The sequence below is a fragment of the Salmo salar genome, chromosome ssa09 (assembly GCF_905237065.1).
Source record: "Salmo salar chromosome ssa09, Ssal_v3.1, whole genome shotgun sequence".
Lineage (NCBI taxonomy): Eukaryota > Metazoa > Chordata > Actinopteri > Salmoniformes > Salmonidae > Salmo > Salmo salar.
The window spans coordinates 18271077-18293021 of NC_059450.1; the positions used below are offsets into that span (position 1 = coordinate 18271077).

General features: G+C 41.5%; 1 protein-coding gene across 2 annotated transcripts; it reads left to right on the plus strand.

Moving 5' to 3' along the window:
- The first annotated feature begins 10235 nt into the window (after positions 1–10235).
- On the plus strand, positions 10236–17454 carry LOC100380864 (KH domain-containing, RNA-binding, signal transduction-associated protein 1). 2 transcript variants are annotated; one of them, XM_014210529.2, is made up of 9 exons: positions 10236–10604; positions 13361–13488; positions 14328–14444; positions 14567–14713; positions 14889–15031; positions 15132–15405; positions 15643–15719; positions 16123–16181; positions 16382–17454. In XM_014210529.2, exons 1-9 carry the CDS (start codon positions 10472–10474, stop codon positions 16486–16488), a joined length of 1185 nt encoding a protein of 394 aa, XP_014066004.1. In that variant the 5' UTR covers positions 10236–10471; the 3' UTR covers positions 16489–17454. The 2 variants fall into 2 exon arrangements, with proteins under 2 accessions (XP_014066004.1, XP_014066005.1); XM_014210530.2 differs by having other exon boundaries at positions 14892–15031.
- The last annotated feature ends 4491 nt before the right edge of the window (positions 17455–21945 follow it).

The window sequence follows — 21945 nt, forward strand, 5'->3', positions numbered from 1 at the left end:
TCCACCTGTAGTGCAGCCACTGGGGAGGTCCGAAATGCCCCACTACATCTTCTGAGTACTTGCCCCTGTATGACATCTAGCCTTTCCAATGATGTCTGGGCTGCCGAACCATACGCTATACTGCCATAGTCTATTACGGATCAGATGAATGCAACATACATGGTCCTCAATGAGGAACGCCCAGCCCTCTACTCCTTCCCCGTCAGACAGCGCATCACATTTAGCACCTTCTTACACATTACCACCACCACTCTCTCAATGTGTTCTGCCCAGGTGAGTCTAGTGTCACCTTCTCCAAGTTTCTCCCATATAACCTCAAGCATACCTCATCTTCCACCTTCCTCCTGGTAAAGATTAATACCCACCACTCTACTTCCTCAATTCATTCCTGTACCTTCCTGACTATGTAAGGCAAATTTCTTCCCCTCTTCCAAGACCCCATCATCTGCAAATAACGACCTCCCAATATCCGTCTGTACCTGAGAGTAAACATCATTGATCATGATTGAGAACAACAGAGGACAAATCACGATCCCCTAAGGTGAACCATAATCCACCAGGTAGCTGCCTGATAGAGACTTCCCCACCCTCACCTGGATAGACCTTCCAAACAGGAAATCCTTTATCCAGTTGTTCGTTATTCTTCCTACCCCATAATATCAAGCTTGATTAACAACCCCTCCTTTCACATCCTATCATACGCCTTCTCCAAATCATCAAAAAAGTGTCCTTGTTCACCTGAGTCTTCCTGACCTCTGCTTCTAAGCAGAGTACTGGGTCCATAGTTCCTCTACCCTTCCTGAACCCACTGATGTGGAAATACCAGCGCCCTGCTCTCCAGGAAGAAAGTGAGCCTCTCCGTAATCATACGTTCCATAATCTTACATACATGTGATGCTAAAGCTATTGGCCGATAGCTTGTTGGCCTCGTTGGGTATTTCCCTGGCTTCCGGATTGGCACCACTACTGCCTCCTTCCAGCTGCCTCGTAGTTTCCACTCCTCCCACACTCTGTTGTACAACACCAATACCTTATCCAGTGCTTTATCTCTAATATGGGCTAACATAGCATAGCACACCTCATCTTTCCCAGGTGAAGTTAATCCAGCCTTACCTATTGCACTTTTCACCTCTGCCATGAAATGGTGCATTCAATACATCATTTACATCCTCCCTCCTATCCAGCACTCTGGGATGCCCTTCTCTCATTCTCTCTCTCCCCCTCCTCTGACAAATTTGCTGAGCTATGCACTTGGACAAATGCTTTGGCCATCGTCTCTGCCTTCTCATCTGTTACAGCCACATTCTTCTCCCTCGTCAACACTGGATAACCCCACTCCCTTCTGACCCCGCTCCTCTTAATCATCCCTCACACTTCTCCCACAGGTGTTGCCCTTCCAATGGTGTCACAGAACCGATGCCAACATGACCTCTTTGCCTGACGAATAGTTCTCCTCACCAGGGCATGGGCCTGCTTATACTGAATCAGATGTTTGAAGTTATACATCCTTTTCAGTATTCTAAATGCCCTGTCCCTACTCATCACCACTGCCCCACACTCCTCTATCCATCATGGGACTGCTTTCCTCCTCCTTCCTGAACTCTTAGGTACAGCCTCAGTAGCTGCCCCAACTAATGCTGTTCTCACCCAGTTATTCATACTATCCACATCCCCGCTCATATCCACACGAGCCATCACCTGCTTACTGAGCTCCTGAAACTGATCCCAGGACTACTCCGGACGTGAGCGATGTGATCCTCCAAGGTAGCCGAGTAGACCAGGATGTCGTCGATATACACGACCACCTGGCGTCTTGTTAACGAATGCCTTGACCACTGACAAAGCATTGGCTAAGCCAAATTGCATCACCAAGAACTCATAGTGACCAGACATCGTGCTAAAAGCTGTCTTCCATTCATCCCCCTCCCGAATGCGGATGAGATTGTATGCACTCCGCAGGTCCAATTCGGTAAAGAACCGGGCACCGTGGAGCTGTTCGATGGCTGTCGGTATCAACGGGAGAGGGTAACGGTACTTGGTGATTTCATTGAGTCCTCTGTAATCAATACATGGGCATAACCCTCCATCATTCTTGGCCATGAAGAAGAAACCTGCTGACGCAGGACGTGCGGATGAAACCTTGTTGGAGCGCCTCATGGATGTAATCCTCCATGGCCTGGGTTTCAGCCACCAACAGAGGGTAGATGCGTCTGCGCGGGGGCGCAGAGCCTGCAGCAGGTCGATGGCACAGTCCCAGGGGTGATGAGGAGGGAGACAGGTGGTGTGTGTTATGGAAAATACCTCCCACAGGTCCTGGTTTACCTCTGGGATGTTGGGCTGAAGGGCAACCACAGGACTCTCAACCGACATGGAACCACAGGGGATGGGGAAGCAGGTCCTCCGGGATTCGGGTGACCAGTCTGATTTTCATTCTCGACCATGAGATGGTGGGGTTGTGGCATTGAAGCCAAGGAGGATCTTGTGAGCTGGTGATGAAGGGGATGTTCTCCTGATGGATGGACACCACGGTGAGGGTGAGTGGTTTGGTGATGTGTGTGATGGTCTCGGAACCTAATGGCCGATTATCGAGGGCTTGAACCGGCAAAGGAGAGGAGAGCGGGTATGAGGTGATGTTGAGAGAGAAGGCAAGGGTCTGGTCAATAAAGTTTCCTGCGGCACCGGAATTCACTAATGCTGTAGAAACAGTACATAAGGGACAGTCAACTAGTGTGATTGCCACCAATTGTTTTTGCAACATTTACTTGGGGCCAACTCTGCAAATAGCCCTGCTGGGTGATTTGAAAAGTCATAGTGATTTGAAAAGTCATCAATAATATAATAATACTCTTAGAAAAAAAATGTATCTTTAATTTACAATCTGTAGAGACTATGAGAAAGGTTCAGAAACATCACAGTAGAAAAATATATGTCAGCTAGAAATTAAAACTGGATGGCCTTCAGAGATAGATGGAAGGGGTTGAGGGTAGCTGAAGACTGGGACTAAAAACAAACAAAAGATAACTAATGTGAAATATGCTGTCTGTGAAATGTACTGTATAGAGTCAGGTTTGAAGGCCTCCTTGCTCGCACATGCTTTTTCAGTTCTTCCCACAAATTTTATATGGGATTGACGTCAGGGCTTTGTGATGGCCACTCCAATACCTTGACTTTGTTGTCCTTAAGCCATTTTGCCACAACTTTGGAAGTATGCTCTTGGTCATTGTCCATTTGGAAGACCATTTGCGACCAAGCTTTAACTTCCTGACTGATCTCTTGAGATGTTGCTTCAATCTATCCACAATTGTCCTCCCTCATGATGCCATCTATTTTGTGAAGTGCACCATTCCCTCCTGCAGCAAAACACCCCTAGAACATGATGCTGCCACCCCGTTGCTTCACGGTTGGGATGGTGTTCTTCGACTTGCAAGCCTCCCCCCTTTTTCCTCCAAACATAACAATGGTCATTATGGCCAAACAGTCTATTTTTGTTTCATCAGACCAGAGGACATTTCTCCAAAAGGTACGATCTTTGTCCCCATGTGCAGTTGCAAACCATAGTCTGGCCTTTTTATGGCGGTTTTGGAGCAGTGGCTTTTTCCTTGCTGAGCGGCCTTTCAGGTTATGTCGATATATGACTCGTTTTACTGTGGATATAGATACTTTTGTACCTTTTTCCTCCAACATCTTCACAAGGTCCTTTGCTGTTGTTCTGGGATTGATTTTCACTTTTCCACCAAAGTACATTCATCTCTAGGAGACAGAACGCATCTCCATCCTGAGCGGTATCACGGCTGCGTTGTACCATTGTTTGTACAAATGAACGTGGTACCTTCAGGCATTTGGAAATTGCTCCCAAGGATGAACCAGACTTGTGGAGGTGTACAAGTTTTTTTCTGAGGTCTTGGCTGATTTCTTTTGATTTTCTCTTGATGTCAAGCAAAGAGGCACTGAGTTTGAAGGTAGGCCTTGAAATACATCCACAGGTACACCTCCAATTGACTCAAATTATGTCAATTAGCCTATCAGAAGCTTCTAAATCCATGACATCACTTTCTGGAATTTTCCTAGGTGTTTAAAGGCACAGTCAACTTAGTGTATGTAAACTTCTGACCCACTGGAATTGATACAGTGAATTATAAGTGAAATAATCTGTCTGTAAACAATTGTTGGAAAAATGACTTGTGTCATGCACAAAGTAGATGTCCTAACCGACTTGCCAAAACTATAGTTTGTTAACAAGAAATTTGTGGAGTGGTTGAAAAACGAGTTTTAATGACTCCAGCCTATGTGTATGTAAACTTCCGACTTCAACTGTATAAACTGGAAGTGGAAGCCTAAGTATTGTTCTCCATTAGTTTACTCCAATTAGGGAGAGGGTTGGTAGGGTTAGAGGAAAATAATAAAGAAGGAAAATACACTACATGATCAAAAGCATGTGGACACCTGCTTGTCAAAATTCTCATTCAAAAATCATGGGCATTAATATGGAGTTGGTCCCCCATTTGCAGCTATAACAGCCTCCACTCTTCTGGGAAGGCTTTCCACTAGATGTTGGAGCGTTGTTGCGGGTACTTGCTTCCATTCAACCACAAGAGCATTATTGAGGTCAGGCACAAATGTTGGGCAATTAGTCCTGGACGCATTCGGCATTCCAATTCATCCCAAAAGTGGTCGATGGGGTTGAGGTCAGAGCTCTGTGCAGGCCAGTCAAGTTCTTCCACACCGATCTCGACAAACCATTTCTGTTTGGGCCTCACTTTGTGCATGGGGGCATTGTCATGCTGAAACAGGAAAGAGCCTTTCCCAAACTGTTGCCATAATGTTGGAAGCACAGAATCGTCTAGAATGTCATTGTATGCTGTAGCGTTAAGATTTCCCTTCACTGGAACTATGGGGCCTAGCCCAAACCATGAAAAATCGTCCCAGATCATTATTTCTCATCCACCAAAATGTACAGTTGGCACTACGCACTGGGGCAGGTAGCTTTCTCCTGGCATCCGCCAAACCCAGATTTGTCTATAAGACTGCCAGATCACTCTAGAGAACGCGAGTGCAATGGTGGCGAGTTTTACACCACTCCAGCCGACGCTTGGTATTGCGCATGGTGATCTTAGGTTTGTGTGCGGCTGCTCGGCCATGGAAACCCATTTTATGAAGCTCCCGACGAACAGTTCTTGTACAAATGAACGAGGCAGCTTGGAACTTGGTAGTGAGTGTTGAAACCGAGGATAGATGATTTTTATGTGCTTCAACACTTCGGCGGTCTTGTTCTGTGAGCCTTTTGTTGCTCCTAGTAGGGCTGGGCGATATGGCCAAAATCTCATATCCCGATATTGGTCATTTCATATCCCAATAATGATACATATCATGATATAGCACATTTTCTGTAAATATAAAATGTTTATATAAAATGACCACCCACATGTAAAGGCCTATTTCTTATTACATGTTGAATTATACTGAACAAATAAAAAAAGGTACTTACTCATATTTGATCATTTATTTTATTTAGAACCTGTGCACATTTTAAATTAAGCATGTAACAAAATATAAAATATGAATGTATAAAATATAAAAAGGTAAATAGAAAACGCTTAAGCTATAGTTGCAAACAGATTCAATATATTTTTGGGGGGGGGCTTGCCTGTTTTGCATGTTATTTTGGAATTAATACGTGTCACATATCAATTTGCATTTAGTACCTTAGGTCGAGTGTTAGCACCAACTCACGAAACCCCGGTTTCTCGACCGTGTAAACTGGGGCCATGTCTTTGTAAGTTGTAACAGCAGCTGTTATCTCCTTCCATCTTCATGGTTCTTTGCCATATAGTGTGCCGCGGGCAAAAGCCTCTTGCAACATCTGAGTCGAGGGTTTGTTTTGAGCACTCGACTGTACTTTTTTGGGTCTCAATCGTAGACTCTCTCCGTACTGTTTCACATGATTCTTGCATAGGTGCATAGGTGGTAAAAGAGGTTAGTGGTGTTTGAGCCTGTTGTCGGGACCGGCCTGCGGGATATTTTGCAGTGGACGGTTTTCTGGTCCGTGTCAGACTTTTCATACCCAAACCATTTCCATGCGACTGAAATTGCCCCTCTTTTAGGCATGAGTTTCGTGTCTCCGTGCTCTGTGTCACGTTCACAATCTTTCATGTTTGTTTGTGTTGCAAATTTCCGTGTGGAAGTACGCAAAACGTCGTCCAATTGACAAAAAATATTGCCGTAAAGAGTGATTTGCGACGCAACAAAATAAACGATAGAGCACAATATGAAACGATAGACGTTTTTCTATCGTCACACAATATATATCATCATATCGCCCAGCCCTATCTCCTAGATGTTTCAACTTCACAATAACAGCACTTACAGTTGACCTGGGTAGCTCTAGCAGGTCAGAAATTTGAATAATTGACTTGTTGGAAAGGTGGCATCCTATGATAGTGCCACGTTGAAAGTCACTGAGCTCTTCACTAAGGCCATTCTACTGACAATGTTTGTCTATGGCGATTGCATGTCTGTGCTAGATTTTGTCTTCCCTGTGGCTCAGTTGGTAGAGCATGGTGTGTGCTATGCCAGGGTTGTGGGTTCGATTCCCACGGGGGGCCAGTACAAAAAAAATAAATGCATGAAATGAAATGTATGCATTCACATAAGTAAGTCGCTCTGGATAAGAGTGTCTGCTAAATGACTAAAATGTAAATGTTATACACCTGTCAGCAACGCGTGTGGCTGAAATACTCAAATCCACTAATTTGAAGGGGTGTCAATATACTTTGGTGTATATATAATAATTGCACAATGCCCACTTGTTGTTTCTTAAATACATTGTTACAGTTGTTGGTTACAGTAACTAGCTATAAAATTTGAGCCATATTAGCGTTGACATGAAATCTGTCAAAATACCTTAAAACAAGGCATGGTATCAAGAACAAGATGAAACTAGCTGAAATTAGTCAGTTTCTTGCCATGTGGGGAGGCGAAGGTCGAGTCATGCGTCCTCCGAAACATGACCCGCCAAACCGAACTTCCTTAAAGCCACCAGCTTAACCCGGAAACCAGCCACACCAATGTGTCGACGGAAACACAGTTCAACTGATGACCAAGGTCAGTCTGCAGGAGCCCGGCCCGCCACAAGGAATCCCTAGAGCGTGATGAGTCAAGTAGTCCCCACGGCCAAAGCCTCCCCTAACCTGGACGACTCTGGGCAAATTGTGTGCCGCCCTATGTGACTTCCGATCACGGCCGGTTGTGACACAGCCCGGGATCGAAGCCGGGTCTGTAGTGACACCTCTAGCACTGCAATGCAGTGCCTTAGACCGCTGCACCACTCGGGAGGACACGATCAAACAATTTAATGTGCATCCCGCCACCTTCAATGTGGGATGGGAACAGGATCCCCCCCCAAAAAACTGAACTACCCAAATACTACCAAAAAATGAATAAATCAAACAACTTTTCTGTTAAAAATAAAGAAGTAAAACAGATCTGATCCCTACACGGGCTCAAGGAGAACTTTGGAGGGCGGGTCTTCCGGCGTCAGTACACCTTCTTGCAAGTCTTTCAATGTAAAATCCTTGAGTCCCAAAAACGTTTCTGCTGCAGCCACAATGTCTAGTTTCTTCAACTTCTTTGAGACTTGTGTATATAACTGTGGCAATGAATGCAACAAAATCCACCTTTTTAACACACATTGTATCTTTTGTCTAGCAACAAACATTTACTACAGGCTGTGGTGTATCCACTACCATCTCTTGACTAGCATCACTTGTTTTCTCAATTCTTTGAATCGCCTCCGCAAAGGACATTCGATTGACCCCTCTAATTTTTGCCACCTCAATTTCCTTCAGTCTTTCAGGGCACTCCAGGAACTCAGGATCATGATCTCCACCACAATTGCAACACCGTCATCCTTCTACACACCTTTCTTCAGTATACTTTGTTGATCTGCACACACTTGAAACATGGCCAAATCCTTTACAATTCTTACACTGCAGTGGTTTGGGGATGAAAGCTCTTACGGCGTATCTTACATATCCAAGCTTCACATGCTTAGGTATTTGCTACTTATTCAATCTGAACATCCATCATCACCCCTGAGATGACTCCTTTGACGGGTGCTCTACTACGAATTTCAAATCACAAAACCTCTGTTGTCCGGATTATTTTGAGGTCACTGCAATCTTCCTCTGCTCTTCAGAAATACAATTAATCAAAATAAGACCACTCCTGGTCACTCTGACAGACTCCACTTTTCCAAGCGCATACTTCAACATTTTCGACACCTCAAACAGGTTTCCCACATATGTATCCTTACTCAACAAACGCATCTCAACAAGAAGCTATTCCTCATCATTTAAACATGTATCCACCACTCCAATTTTAGACAATTTCCTTTTAATTCCAATTTTCGATATTACTGTTGTCCATTCAGAACATTCGTCTTCACCAAATTTACTCGACACGCTCCTTAATTCGAACTCAGCATCCACTTCCGCCATCTTCCACTCCACTCTCCCGACTCTTGCTTCCGGTTGCCGTTTCCATTCACTGCGAAATATGGTGATGAGAAGAAGCCAAGAGGCCGGCAGAGGGAGAAGATGGAGCAAGATGGATTTTGGCCGACATTATGCAAAACTACAATCTGTTACGAACAGAGTGGACTAAGTTTTGTTGAGTTTACCCTTTGCCAAAGTTTTAAAAATAGCATTGTTTAGAAGGAGTGCAAGGGCAAATTGAGTTATTACACATGCACACTTCACAGAGCGTCGCCTTCTCTAACGGAAATATGCAAATAATGCTAGAATGCACCAATAGGATCTCGCTAGCTTGTGCTTGGCTCAGCCCTCCTCCTTGATCATTCTGCCCACTATGACTCATTTGTTCCCATTGGAAACGACAGGCTTTTGTGTTCTTCTATGGTATGTATATGGTTTATAACAGAACATTTGTCTTCACAAAATTTGCTTGAGGCGCTGCTTGATTCAAACTAGGCATCCACTTCCGCCATCTTCCCACCAAGACCCATCTGCTGGTCTTCAGTCCTCTACTCCATCTTCATGCCAACGACAGGCTTTGGTCTATCTTGGTTATAGTTATAAAAATATTTCAGATGATACTGCTTCGTGTAAAAGCGATAAGACTACCCTACGTATTTATTGGAGAGTGACACTAAAACTTTGAAATTGTCTCTATACTACAGCATTTTGGATTTGAGATCAAATGTTTTATATTAGGTGACAATACATGTCACCTTTTATTTAAGGGTATTTCATATATATCTGTTTAGAAATTAACTATATAACTGTTTAGAAATTAAAGCACTTTATGTATATAGCTAGTCCCCCCATTTGAATGTGTCATAGGTATTTGGACAAATTCCATAAAAGTGTATTACATTTAGTCAAAAGTTTAGTATTTGGTCCCATATTCTTAGCATGCTATGACTACATAAAGCTTGTGACTCTACACACTTGTTGGATGCATTTTCTGTTTGTTTTGGTTGTGTTTCGGATTATTGTGCCCAATAGAAATACATGGTAAATAATGTATCATGTAATTTTGGAATCACTTTTATTGTAAATAAGAATATGTTTGTGAACACTTGTACATTAATGTGGATGCTACCATGATTACAGATAATCATGAATTAATTGTGAATAATGATGAGTGAGAAAGTTACAGATGCACAGAGATCATGCCCCCAAAACATGCTTACCTCTCACCATTGTCAATAACAGGGGAGGTCACCGTTTTTTGGGGGGGTATGACATTATGCCTCCAACGTTCTCACTCATCATTATTCACGATTCGTTCATGATTATCCGTAATCATGGTAGCATCCACATTAATGTACAAGTGCTCAGAAACAATAAAAGTGACTCCAAAATGATAAAATGACTGCCTAAAGATAGAAGATCTTGTGATCCTAATTCAGTTTGGGTTGGGTGAAAGACAAGAAGACAAAATAAAACTATTGAGGATGCACTTAGCCTTCGGCATATAGTTTCTCAGTTAGGCATCAGCTAATAAACAGATTTTTTTCTTTAAAGACAAACCAGAAATTAGGGAACAATCAACAATAAAGGAACATTTTCAAGAAGTTTATTTTCCTGCCTTCTTGACCTCAATCTGGGACAAAATGAAAAGGTGTATGTTGTTGTCAGTTCAAAAACACTGTCTCTTTAAATCCTCAAAGCAGCCTCGTTTCCGATGCATACGTTTCCGATGTGACGTATTTTTCTTAATTTTTTTTGCACGAGAAGAACGTCGTCCATTCTACAAACCGTTTTCATCTACCACCCGCTCTCTTTTAGCGGTAAAATACGGATAACGTGTAGCTAGTTACCGGAGAATATTACGTTCGAAAACATAGCTGAGAACATCAAGCTGGTCAACTTTATAAAGTAGGTTGTTTTGGGACGCTCCCGACCGATTGGAAACCAAGTAAACGAAAACGTTACAGAACGCGAGCCACATGAGTTCTGACGCTAAGCCCGAGCCTAAAAAAGCCAAAATGGAGAATGAAAGCAAGTATCTCCCTGAGCTTCTGGCAGAAAAAGACAGTCTGGATTCTTCATTCACACATGCAATGAAACTTATATCAACAGGTAATATTTTACTCAAATATCAGAGTGCACGTTTGTAGTGACTCCTTGAACTAGTTTGATAGGTAACGCGTTAACTAGCTGGTGTAACTAAAAATACGACGATGGCTAGGCTAACGTAGCTAGCAGGTTACTTAACTGTTCTGATTTTAACGCTGTTAACACTTCTGTCATTCCTACAACAAACTATTTGTGTTGACCTAAACGATAGGCTATTATTGGTTATAGATTCGATACAATGGGTTTTGCTAAACCCATATATATATATATATATATATATATATATATCCTAGTTAATTTGAGTTACGCTGTAAAAATGTAGGCCTTGTGTTGGACAACAATGGTTGCGGCGGGAAGAGCGGCCTGTTAGCACGAGGCTCGAATGGAACCGAGTAGGATCCGTGTAGGGAATCTGTAGGTATCTAATTAGGTAACGATGCTGTTATAACCTAGTACTTTTCCGACGTGAAAATTAATGCATATGGAAGGCTGCTGCCGAATTTGTCATCTTTCTCAAATGGAATTCCATTCAGTAGTTAGGTTTCCAACCAATTGGCTACAGATTTATGTGAATATTCTAAAATTCGCATAAAAACAATTCGTGTTTCCATTAAATGTACTTGTTGCGAATAAAATTGTGCGTGGATGTAGTGCACATAAAACAATTTATGCGGTTAAATTCCCATGCACCGAATATAATATCCTACGGTAAATGTGTTTCCATCTTATTTCTACTCTGTTTGGTTTTGTCACTAAAAATGCAGCGTTATAAAGCAAATGTGCCCACTCTTCTCATGGCACGTGTGCTCTAGCCAACATCTCCCAGGTATAGCCTACATGATGAGATCATGGACAAAAGAGCGAGATTTGTCAAAAGGCAGTCAAACAAGCTTCAATCATCGTGTCGCAGGAATAAGGCCCTCGATATTATTGGAAAGTAACATCAAGCTCATCACCGTGCTCTTTCACCACCCTGTTAAATTCATAATGACTTTTTAAGTCTGTATCCTCAAACTGCACGCTTTCCCAAATCGTATTGGGAGGACCGCACAACATCATCGCCTGACTCCAAATTCACTTTGATATGGTTATTATATAAATACTTACACATAATGGCGTTTGCACCGCAATTATTCGCACAATTTTACCGACACAAAGATCCCACTGTGTCTAGCATGTTTTAACATTTGGGACATTTACTGACAAATGTGTTTCCATCAGGCCTTTCATGACATGTACTTTGCTTGCATAAAATGGTTGGATGGAAAGCTTTTTTGTTGTCAGATAACATGTTCTGACGATAAATAAACCTGTTATCTGACGATCAAGTTTGCGTGCTGCTTTTCTCTTGACAGTAGCTAGTTTTATGAACTGGGGCTGCTTATTTGTTTGTGCTGTAAAAATGTGTAGTTGGATGATTCCTCACTAAACACGCATAAAATTAGTTTTTTCCCCAAAATGTAATCCATAGAATGTACCTTTTGGAGGAAGGATTTGACATTTTGTATCTAAAAGCGTAATTGTAAATAATTAATCAGGTGGCGTATTTATGCCATTTTGGCCTTATCAAGGCCTTGTCCATGTTCCATATGTAGGTGCTACAAAGCAAAAATGTGGTCATATAAAGCATTACAGCTTGCTCTGTAACCTGAGTAATATATTTTTCTATAACAATTTCTTACATTCATTTGTTAATTGACAAGTATAAACATCAATATTGAGGTATTTATATTATATATATTGTTGAACATAATATATTTTATGGGCATATTCAAGTTCTGAAATTGGCATAGTAGGGAACCAATCAGAGCCCTCCTTTTACTTGCATCCTGCAATTTCTTTAAAACCTTGTTTTGTGATTAATCACCCACTTTATTTTATATCCATCATAACTACATTGAATCTCGGTTAATGTTTACTCATGCAAGTCACTTAGATTTCTACTAATAAACATTTCCCACATTTTACAGCTGGATTCCTTAATTTATTTTGCGACTACCTTCATATGATGTTGCACTTCTGAAATTGGTAGTAGACAGCAGCTAGCTTGCACATCTGTGGGCCCACATGTTTTGAGATGTCTGCTACAATGTTGCTTGCAATGGCAATGCTGTAGGCAGGACATTGTTACAATATGTTGGAACCTCTGCCAGAAACCTCAAGGCTGCTATAATGGCAGTCAGAAGCTGAGCATTGTCCGGGATGTCCGGTTGGCATGCCATTATAGTATAAGAAGATGGTTTCTGTAGTTAATTGTCAGACCAGGTTATAAACGGTTTCATCCTGCTGCAGGGCCAGTTAACAGCTTGCTTGCAGCCTGCCTCTCCCCCAGAGCCAATTTTTACCCAGACAATTCACCACTGCCAGTCTGTTTCAAACTAAGCAGGGACATGCATTAAGATGAGTTTAGAATCTGTTTTGTGGCCAAATTTGTATTCTAGTCTGATCAGCAACTTTTTGTCAATGATGTGAACTGTGGTGTGACTTGAGACCCACCCACTACATTTTTGTGAGGAAATGAGGGCGCTAGTGCTATTGGATGACTTGTATTTTATCTTACTACAACAGGATTTTCTCTAGTAGTAAGTCTATGTATTGATGTAGCTATAAATAATTATTCTACACTTTTATTTGACCAGGTTCTGCTAATTACTTGTAAATTCTGAACATTTCATGTAGCTCTTGCACTGTTTATGATCAGTCTTTGTGAATGATAGTCATGTTAGTCAAACTAAAAAGCCATGTTTTCCTTTCTGTAGAGATAGAAAGGATTCAGAAAGGAGAGACAAAGAAAGAGACAGAAAGAGAAACTTACCTGGACCTGTTTACCACAAAGAACATCAAGGTCAAGGAACGTGTACTCATTCCCGTCAAACAGTACCCAAGGGTGAGTAAAGTTTTCTCTTGTACAATAGAAACCTTCAGTTTGGGCCATTGCTTTTCACATGCGATTACATTTACAGGGGAGGGGGGTCATATTTACTCTGCTCAAAGCATATGTTACAATTGAACACCCTACTGCATGTCTGGCTCTCCCTCACTGTCAAGGGACACAACTTGCACCTCTCAGGGTTATCAGTGACCTCAAACTTAAATGGATATGACTGCATATAGTGCAGTAATTTTAATAGGAGAATTTCATGGGAGTGAAGTCAGAATGGCATGTCACAGTGCTCCTTCTGCTGTGCTGTTAGACCCCCAGTGGTGTGTACAAAATGGCCCACTTAAACAGGCATAAATCAAATAAATAGGACAGCTGGTTCATTCCTCTTCAATTCTGTGTGCTGAAACTGCTTTATCATATCTACCGCTATTAAACATTGACTAACTTCCCTCTGTCTTTTGGGCAGGCTCTCTCTTAGTGTCTGGCGGTCTGTTTGATATCCCTTCTCAGCCTTTTCCTGCATGAATAAGTGTGGTTGGAGAAACCAAATTGCCCTAGCTGTCACGCTAGAGTGCCGGAGTGATTAATTCATCTATAAATGTTACCTACTCTGGCCAGGTTTCCCCCCTGCTGCAGCAGACTGACTGGCTCTGACATGCTTGTCTGTAATGTAGTCTATTGCCGCTCTCCCTTAGACGGGAAGGCAGCATGCTATAGATTCGAGGCATTGATAGTGTCTTCCGCAGCACATTACCATCATCTATGTTTCAATGTCCCTGAATACAACTATCTCTGCACCAACAACATTGAGTATATTAGTGAACCCTTTTTTATTTCCACAGTTCAACTTTGTTGGTAAGATTTTGGGACCCCAGGGGAACACAATCAAGCGCCTCCAGGAGGAAACTGGAGCAAAGATCTCAGTGTTGGGCAAAGGTTCCATGAGGGACAAGGTGAAGGTAAGAATGGAGGGAGGAGTTGACAGGGTACGTGTGGAGAAAAGTCCCTTTGTAACAAACAGCAGTGATTGGATGTGTAATGTGCAGAATTCATTGTAATTTTTTATGTTGTTGAATTTCAGGAGGAAGAGCTGAGAAAGGGTGGTGAGCCCAAATATGCTCATCTGGGCATGGAACTGCATGTCTTCATAGAGGTGTTTGCTCCTATACCTGAGGCATACCTGCGCATGGCTCACGCCATGGACGAGGTCAAGAAGTTCCTCATCCCTGTAAGTATCCCAGGGAGCATCCTGCTTCAATCAAAGCTATTTCAAGTTGTGATATATGGGCCTAGCTATTCGGTCTATGGTAATTTAGCAATGGTCCAAGACTTTCCATGCTACTGCCGTGTTATAATCTCTGACCTGTCATGTTAATGTAGCTACTCTCTTTACTCTTTATAAGCAGGACACCATGGATGGTATATGCCAGGATCAGTTCATGGAGATTGGCTACCTGAATGGCGGTCAAGATTCACAATCCAGGGGACGAGGGGGCCCTCCAGGCAGGGGCAGGGGAGCACCCCCACCCAACTCAGTAGGAGCCAGGTAGGACTTGCAGTGCCTGACAACCCCAGCCCCTTACCTTTCAAGACCAAAAGCCTTCACAATCCTACAAAGTTTAATTCACTGTCATTTTTTTCTTCAGGGGGCGAGGAATGCCACCTCGTGGGGGAGCCCCTCGTGGAGGCACCCAACGTGGTGGAGCTTCCCGAGGAGGACCTCCCAGGGGTGGGTCGGCCAGAGGGGCTCCAGCTGGTCGGGGTGGACCCCCCTCTACACCTGCTAGGGGAGGCACAACACCCCGTTCCAGACCACCCACCCCAGGGACACCAAGGATGCTCCCGTCCCCAGCCCACTCCCACCAGCAGCACCAGCACCAACATGCACCACCACCCAAGGCTGAGGCTTACAATGAATATGTAAGTCAAACCACTCAATTGTTAAGTCATTGGGTTGTAATACCTAGTTTCTTTCAGAACTGAAGAGCTGTCAGTTTAATATTTTATTGTCTATTCATCATGGGTGACAGGTCACTTCATTCATGGGTTTAAGCCCCATTTAGTCCACTTGACAGTTTTATTCTGACATGCTAGTAGCATTCTGTTTTACATGTCATTCTGTGGTAATAGTGGCGTGTGTTGTCTTCATTTCCCCAGCCTGCCTATGAAGAAAGCTACGCTGAGCCTGCATATGAAGGTTATGACAACTATTACAGTCAACAACCTCCACAAGCGTAAGTCTTTCTCATAATATAATGGTTAAAACAATGAAGTGGCCAATCCTCAGAAGATTGTAATAGCAGACTTTTTTTCGCCCCTGCATTTTGAGTTTGAATTGTCATAGGAAATATTAAGGTCAAGATGGTTAGGCTGGATTCCAGCAGCCAACCCAGCCACTCTGGTTCAGAGGTGATGGGTTAAATGCATTAGACACGTTTCAGTTGAATGCATTGTTGTGCAACTAACTAGGTATCCCGCTTTCCCTAGTGATTTGAATTTCCGGAAACTTTTGTAATTAAGCTGATATATTGTGCCATATTTTCAAGTGAATGCTGTGGGGCCCCAGACATTTTACCCTCGCAATATTCAATGTAGTATCAGTCTGTCTCAAAAGGCTCTTTGACGTTCTCTTCTCAGGGACACGGAGTACTATGACTACGGACATGGAGAGGCTCAGGAGGCTTATGAACCCTATGGTAAGAGGGCAATAAATTAATGGTGGGCAAAGTACATATTTTTTCATACATTTTCATATAATGAAACTGACATACTTGGTCCAAACTGGTCCTCTGTCCCTGTGTTGTACTCTGTTGTGAAGGATTTGACCACCACTCTTTTTGTCACACTGCATGTATCCAAGCATTGACCTATGCGTGGTGTTTTTTTCCTTCTGTAGCCCAGGACGATTGGGAGGGTTCCTGGTCCTCCACTGGAGGCAAAGCCCCTCCAGCAAGGCAGGATAAGAGGGGTGCCTACAGAGAGCATCCATACGGAAGATACTGAACAGCCTCCGGTAGAGGGGAGACAGTTGCCATGGCAACCATTGTAACTCACTTAACTCTCCAAAGTAATTTCCCTAAATGTTTTTCTTTTACATTTTCTGTAGTTTTTTGTTTTTTAATGATTTGAGAGCAGGACAACTGGATGTATCGTATCGAGTGGGCGTAGCAAGCGAATGCAAGGATTTGGATAATACGTTTTCATTCAATGTTTGTTTCCACTGCATCATTGACAGTTTTAAGATCTAATTTAATGGTTACTTAGAAAAACGTGATACCTTGTATAGTGTTAAATGTTATTTTTGAAGGTTTGTTTCAGTTTCTGTCTTGAAATGATTTGTGGCAGTTGCAGACTCATTTAGGCTGCATTTCTAACGTATTTTTTAGCTAAAACTTGATTAATGACGTCAATGTAACATCGGCAACTAGACTAAGAATATATGGGGAAGAACCAAAATAATTTTCTAGACAAATCATTTTTGTAGAAACTAACATTCCCTATAGAGGCATAGATTTCAAAGTTTTTTTTCTTAGGGTTTTGAATTCTAGCCTTATTAGACACACAGTCTGTCCTAAAATATCTCCTTTAAGTATTTTCAATTCGACTTGGTAGTAAGTACATTCTACTTTAGCTAACTCTTGCTTGGCTTACTTTGGTCTACATCTTATTGGGCTGACTTTGATAGAAATGCTGATAAATTGCTCACTTTGAGTGGTCCTACAAGAATTTGGACATGGTCCTCACATGGTCTTCATGTAAGGGAAAACTGCAGCCATCTCAATATTATATGCATACACTTAAGACAATTTTGTATATTGCTTTCTAAAGTTGTGCCGTCTCCAAAATGCATAGTGCTACGTACGTGTGTACTCTTGCCTAAATAGGATACTAAATATATCCAAAAAAATGTTTTTCTGCAGTGCGTTGTATCAATAAAGCCTAATTTGTTTGTTTTTTTATCAAACTAAACCTGGTATTTTGCTTTTGTTGTATAGTAATGCCTTCCACTTCTAATAAAACTGATTCTCGTTTTGAGGATTTTCACAAAACTCCTAAACAATCACCAGATTATTGTATGTACATAAGAGACAAAAGCAACCAAAAAGAACATCTGCTTTACTTTGATAAAGAGCACGTCCTCTTCATCTCTCTGTATTAAAAAGGATCTAGAAGAGACTCGTTATGTCACCTAAAATAAAGATGGTACCTTAATCAAGGTAATGTATTTCCAAATACTTCGCTTGAGAAGGATATAGTGCTTGGACTTGTATTATTTGAAATCGTTACAACGGCACATTTCCTCAAGCTTCCCAATGAGCCATGTATTTTTAGTCCTTTGAAATAACTGATTTTCAACAGTATTTACAATCAAGCTTGCAGGGATCTTACTTGACTTTGATGCAAAGTCATGCTGGCTGGTTTTATTAAAGAAAAATATCGCAGTGCAGAGGAGAGGATGCTAAAAGCCAAAAGATCACGTCAAGAAGGTAAAACTAACCCCAACTGTCATTTGTTAGATATTTTTTGTCTTATGCTCAAAATGCTAGAACCTGCTAGTCAACCCAAACCAGTTGTCCAAAACTGCGTGACTGAAAAATATCTCAAATAAAATAGCTGTACAAAATTATTAGAAATGATTGTAATGCAACTCTTGCTAAAATTGAACGCAGTTTATGGTCCAATCATTTAAAATGACTTTTGCCTTTTATTTTGTATTGTTTTAGAATACTGTTAAAATGTTCAGCATTTGTAGCAATCTTTAAGTCATGGTTACAAAAAATAAATTGACAACCTCAGCTTGAGTTGCATGACTTTTGCAGTGAAATATTAGGTTTGCATGAATGATTGTCCAACTTTTACTACATGTAGTTGTCAACCGCACTTGCACATGGGTCTCATTTGTATTTCTGTCCCCAGGTATTCTGAGTTAGTCCCTCTGGGTTTGAGAAAGGCATTGGACTTGAGCTGAATGTCCTCATGGTAAGTATTGTCTTCAGCAATATGTAATTTAAAAATGCTCAAGCTGCTACAGTATTTGTTTTTACTATTAGTAAAATAAAGAACTGATGAAATCAAGAATGAACCAAGTCTGCCAACTGAGTATTCCTCAGATTCTGCATATGCTTGTTGAATTTGGCCAGAAAGCGCTTAGTCCCCTTCACAACCGACTGCAAGGTTTTTGAATGGACCCTCAGGCTGACTTGTCTGTCTTTACCGGCTCTAGTAGAAAATCAAACCAGGGTTTTGATGTAGTACTTTCTGATAGACTGGAGGAAATGTTAGGTTTTTCCCAATATTTGATCAAGGTTTACCTCAATCTGTCCTCAATCTTTTGACAGCGTGACTGAATTAAAAAATATATTTTCAACAGGTATAATCCTGTGAAAGGCCTTGACTGCACTGATGATTTAAGGCTCCTGGCAGTCGGATGTTTTGTTGGGGATTTAAATGTCTGGACTGCCTAGGTTTCTTTCGCTTGAGATTCAACAGTTTGTTAGAAATGAGGATAAAATAATGAGCTCGTTCCATCACTTTGGGATAATGGCACTCCCTGGAATACAGTTGATTGTCTCGCCCAGTCTCCAGAGAAATCAACATTAGGCCTACAGTGCATTCAACTTGAGTTTGGATGAATTTATGGTCTGGTTCCCGACAAAGCAGCTTGGCGAATACTCCAAGAGTACAGTACGAGGAACTGAGTTGGCGTATTATCTTCCTTTGGCTCCTGATAGATTTCCATGACTTGTTCATTTTTACCTCACGTTTTACATTTTTAACTATGTTGACATTTTGTGTAATTGTAAAACTGTAGTTGCCACAGGAATGTCTTGGATGTTTTGTGTACAGACTTAATTTTATATATCTTGAATAAATCCCAATATCCTGACTATGCTGTTTCTTAATTGTGTTGGTAAGGGTGTTTTGAGGCTCAAAAGGTCAATCCTTCAGCTACCTTCATTTTTATAGGTAGCTTAAATATAGCCTTGGTTACTGTATATATGGACAAACAAATCTTATCATGGGCCTAATCTCTTCCCTTACTAAATAAACACCATCTCTCTGGGTACCAGGTGTCTAATGGCAGCGTTGTGAGTGGTTGCTCTGCTCGTGTTTCTCGCGCTCTTATTTTTCGTCCACTGTGGGGAAGCTGGTTAGTGATGTCTGGCCCCGTTCTGTAAGGAGTATGGTGATCGAACAGAATATTAACAAAGGGGAGAAGGATAAAGGAAAGCGATTTTAAGACATACACTGTAGTTTACTGGAGCAGCGACCCTTTAGTTGGGACTAACAGGTAGCAACAAGCGAAAGCTCAATGGAGCATCTAGTGAAGTTGGACTCGAAGCAATTTAGTCGAGTAGTGATGGAAAAAGTACCATTAGTCACCCAGTAAAGTACTACTTGAGAAAGTATTTTGGTTTTAAATCTACGTAAGTTTAAGTAAAACTACAAATCATTTTACGTTCCTTATTAAGCAAATCAGATGCCATTTTATTTGTTTAATTTCTGAAAGCCAGGGGCAAAGTCCAACACTCAGACATACTAATGACGCATGTGTGTTTAGTGAGTCCACCAGATCACAGGCAGATGGGATGACCAGGGATGTTCTTTTGATATGCGCATGAATTGGACCCTTTTCCTGTCCTGCTAAGCATTCAAAATGTAGTGTACTTTTGGGTGATGGAAAATATATGGAGTAAAAGTACATTTTCTTTAGGAATGTAGTCAAGGTAAAGTTGTCAAATATAAATAGTAAAGTAGATGCCCCCAAAAAATGACTTAAGTAAAAATACTTTCAAGTACTACTTAAGTACTTTAAACCACTGCAGTCAAGACGGGTTGCTGAGACAATGCTCTTAGCAGCTGGAAAATACGGAGAGGTCGCTAGACTAAAAACAGCAGCAAATCAGTGCCTAGTGATTATAATTTTGGAAATCTGTGCCAAAGTATTCTTACAAGATTTGATCATATACAAATGTAGGCAATATTTTGAACTTTTAGTCATGTCATGTTATACATGTTTGGGCTTCTTGCAGTCAACAAATTATTTGTAATTATGTTCCAGCGCCCTGACCATCCATTCAAGGAAAAAAATTGGCCTGCGACTAGTTGATGATCCCTGCGCTAGAATTTGAGAGCCAGGTGCTGTGGTCTGTTATGCATATCAGAAGATGTGAGAGTGATCTGATTTAAAATCTGTCAACATTATCAGAATATATGCACTAACAGATGGTTCATCCATTGTTGGCAGGCAGTGTGATATCTGACACTGAGAAAAGCTCCTGTTGTCATTGGGCTGAGCAGTCCCTCAGAGGGCTGAACCGGAGGGCACTTCAGCAGGATGGAAATAAACAGTGGGAATCATCTGTGACCTTTGAAAGGAATTAAATATATACATATAATTTAATCTAAGGCCAACCTCCCTCCAAATGCATATACTGTTCTGTCTCCCAAGGTTGTCATCAATACTCAAATTTTACCCCTGTGACATCAGAAACTGCAAGCATGCACAATGTCAGTGTCAGATTGGATCAAGGCATTATCAGTTATTTGATTTCCTGAGGTTCATGGTCAGAAACAAAATGTTGCTGTTCCCACTGATGGCACACCTTTTTTTCAATGTTTTTTTCAATATCAATATGTGCCCCATGTGGGAACTGCAGGCAGTTAACTCATTACCATTCTTATTAACAAGAGTATCACAAGTGCATGGTGAAATGCAGATTATTTGGGTTCAAGTTGACAACCTGAAAATTGTTAAATGGCTCTAAGGGACATGCTGCTGATTAGATTTGAGTAGATATTTCAAGCTTAAATCCTCAACTTTATCTGTGGATTCAGATTCATCATTCACATGATGCACTTTTATGTAAACCTTATCCATTACCAGTTTTCCTAATTTGTATCTATGGTATGTATGTATCCAATCCCCAGATCAACTAAATAATGACACTTAGTGGTGGGAAAAGAATGACATAGCTATTCAAATAGTGGTTTATAGATATCAAAGAACTGGACAGGTGAAAATAAATTCCCAGGAGCCATCCACCACATTGCATTCACCTGTCCTACAAGTGAATAATGAGAGGATGCAGGAACGCTTGAAGCATCTATAGGTTGTTGAGAGTGAGATGCAGGTCTATGCAAAAGTACAGTCAATGAATTCATGCATTGAACAATGTATACTAGGCCTACTTATGTTGATCTGATCATAACAGCAAAGCAATGTCAAGTTTATGGACTGAATGTCTTGTGGTACAAATTACAAAAACACAACCAGTTATATAGTTACATCAATGGGGCTGTAGTGGAGCGGGTTGAGTTTCAAGTTCCTTGGTGTCCACATCAATGATCTATCATGGTCCAAACACACCAAGACAGTCGTGAAGTGGGCACGACAAAACCTTTTCCCCCTCAGGAGACTGAAAAGATTTGGCATAGGTCCCCAGATCCTCAAAAAGT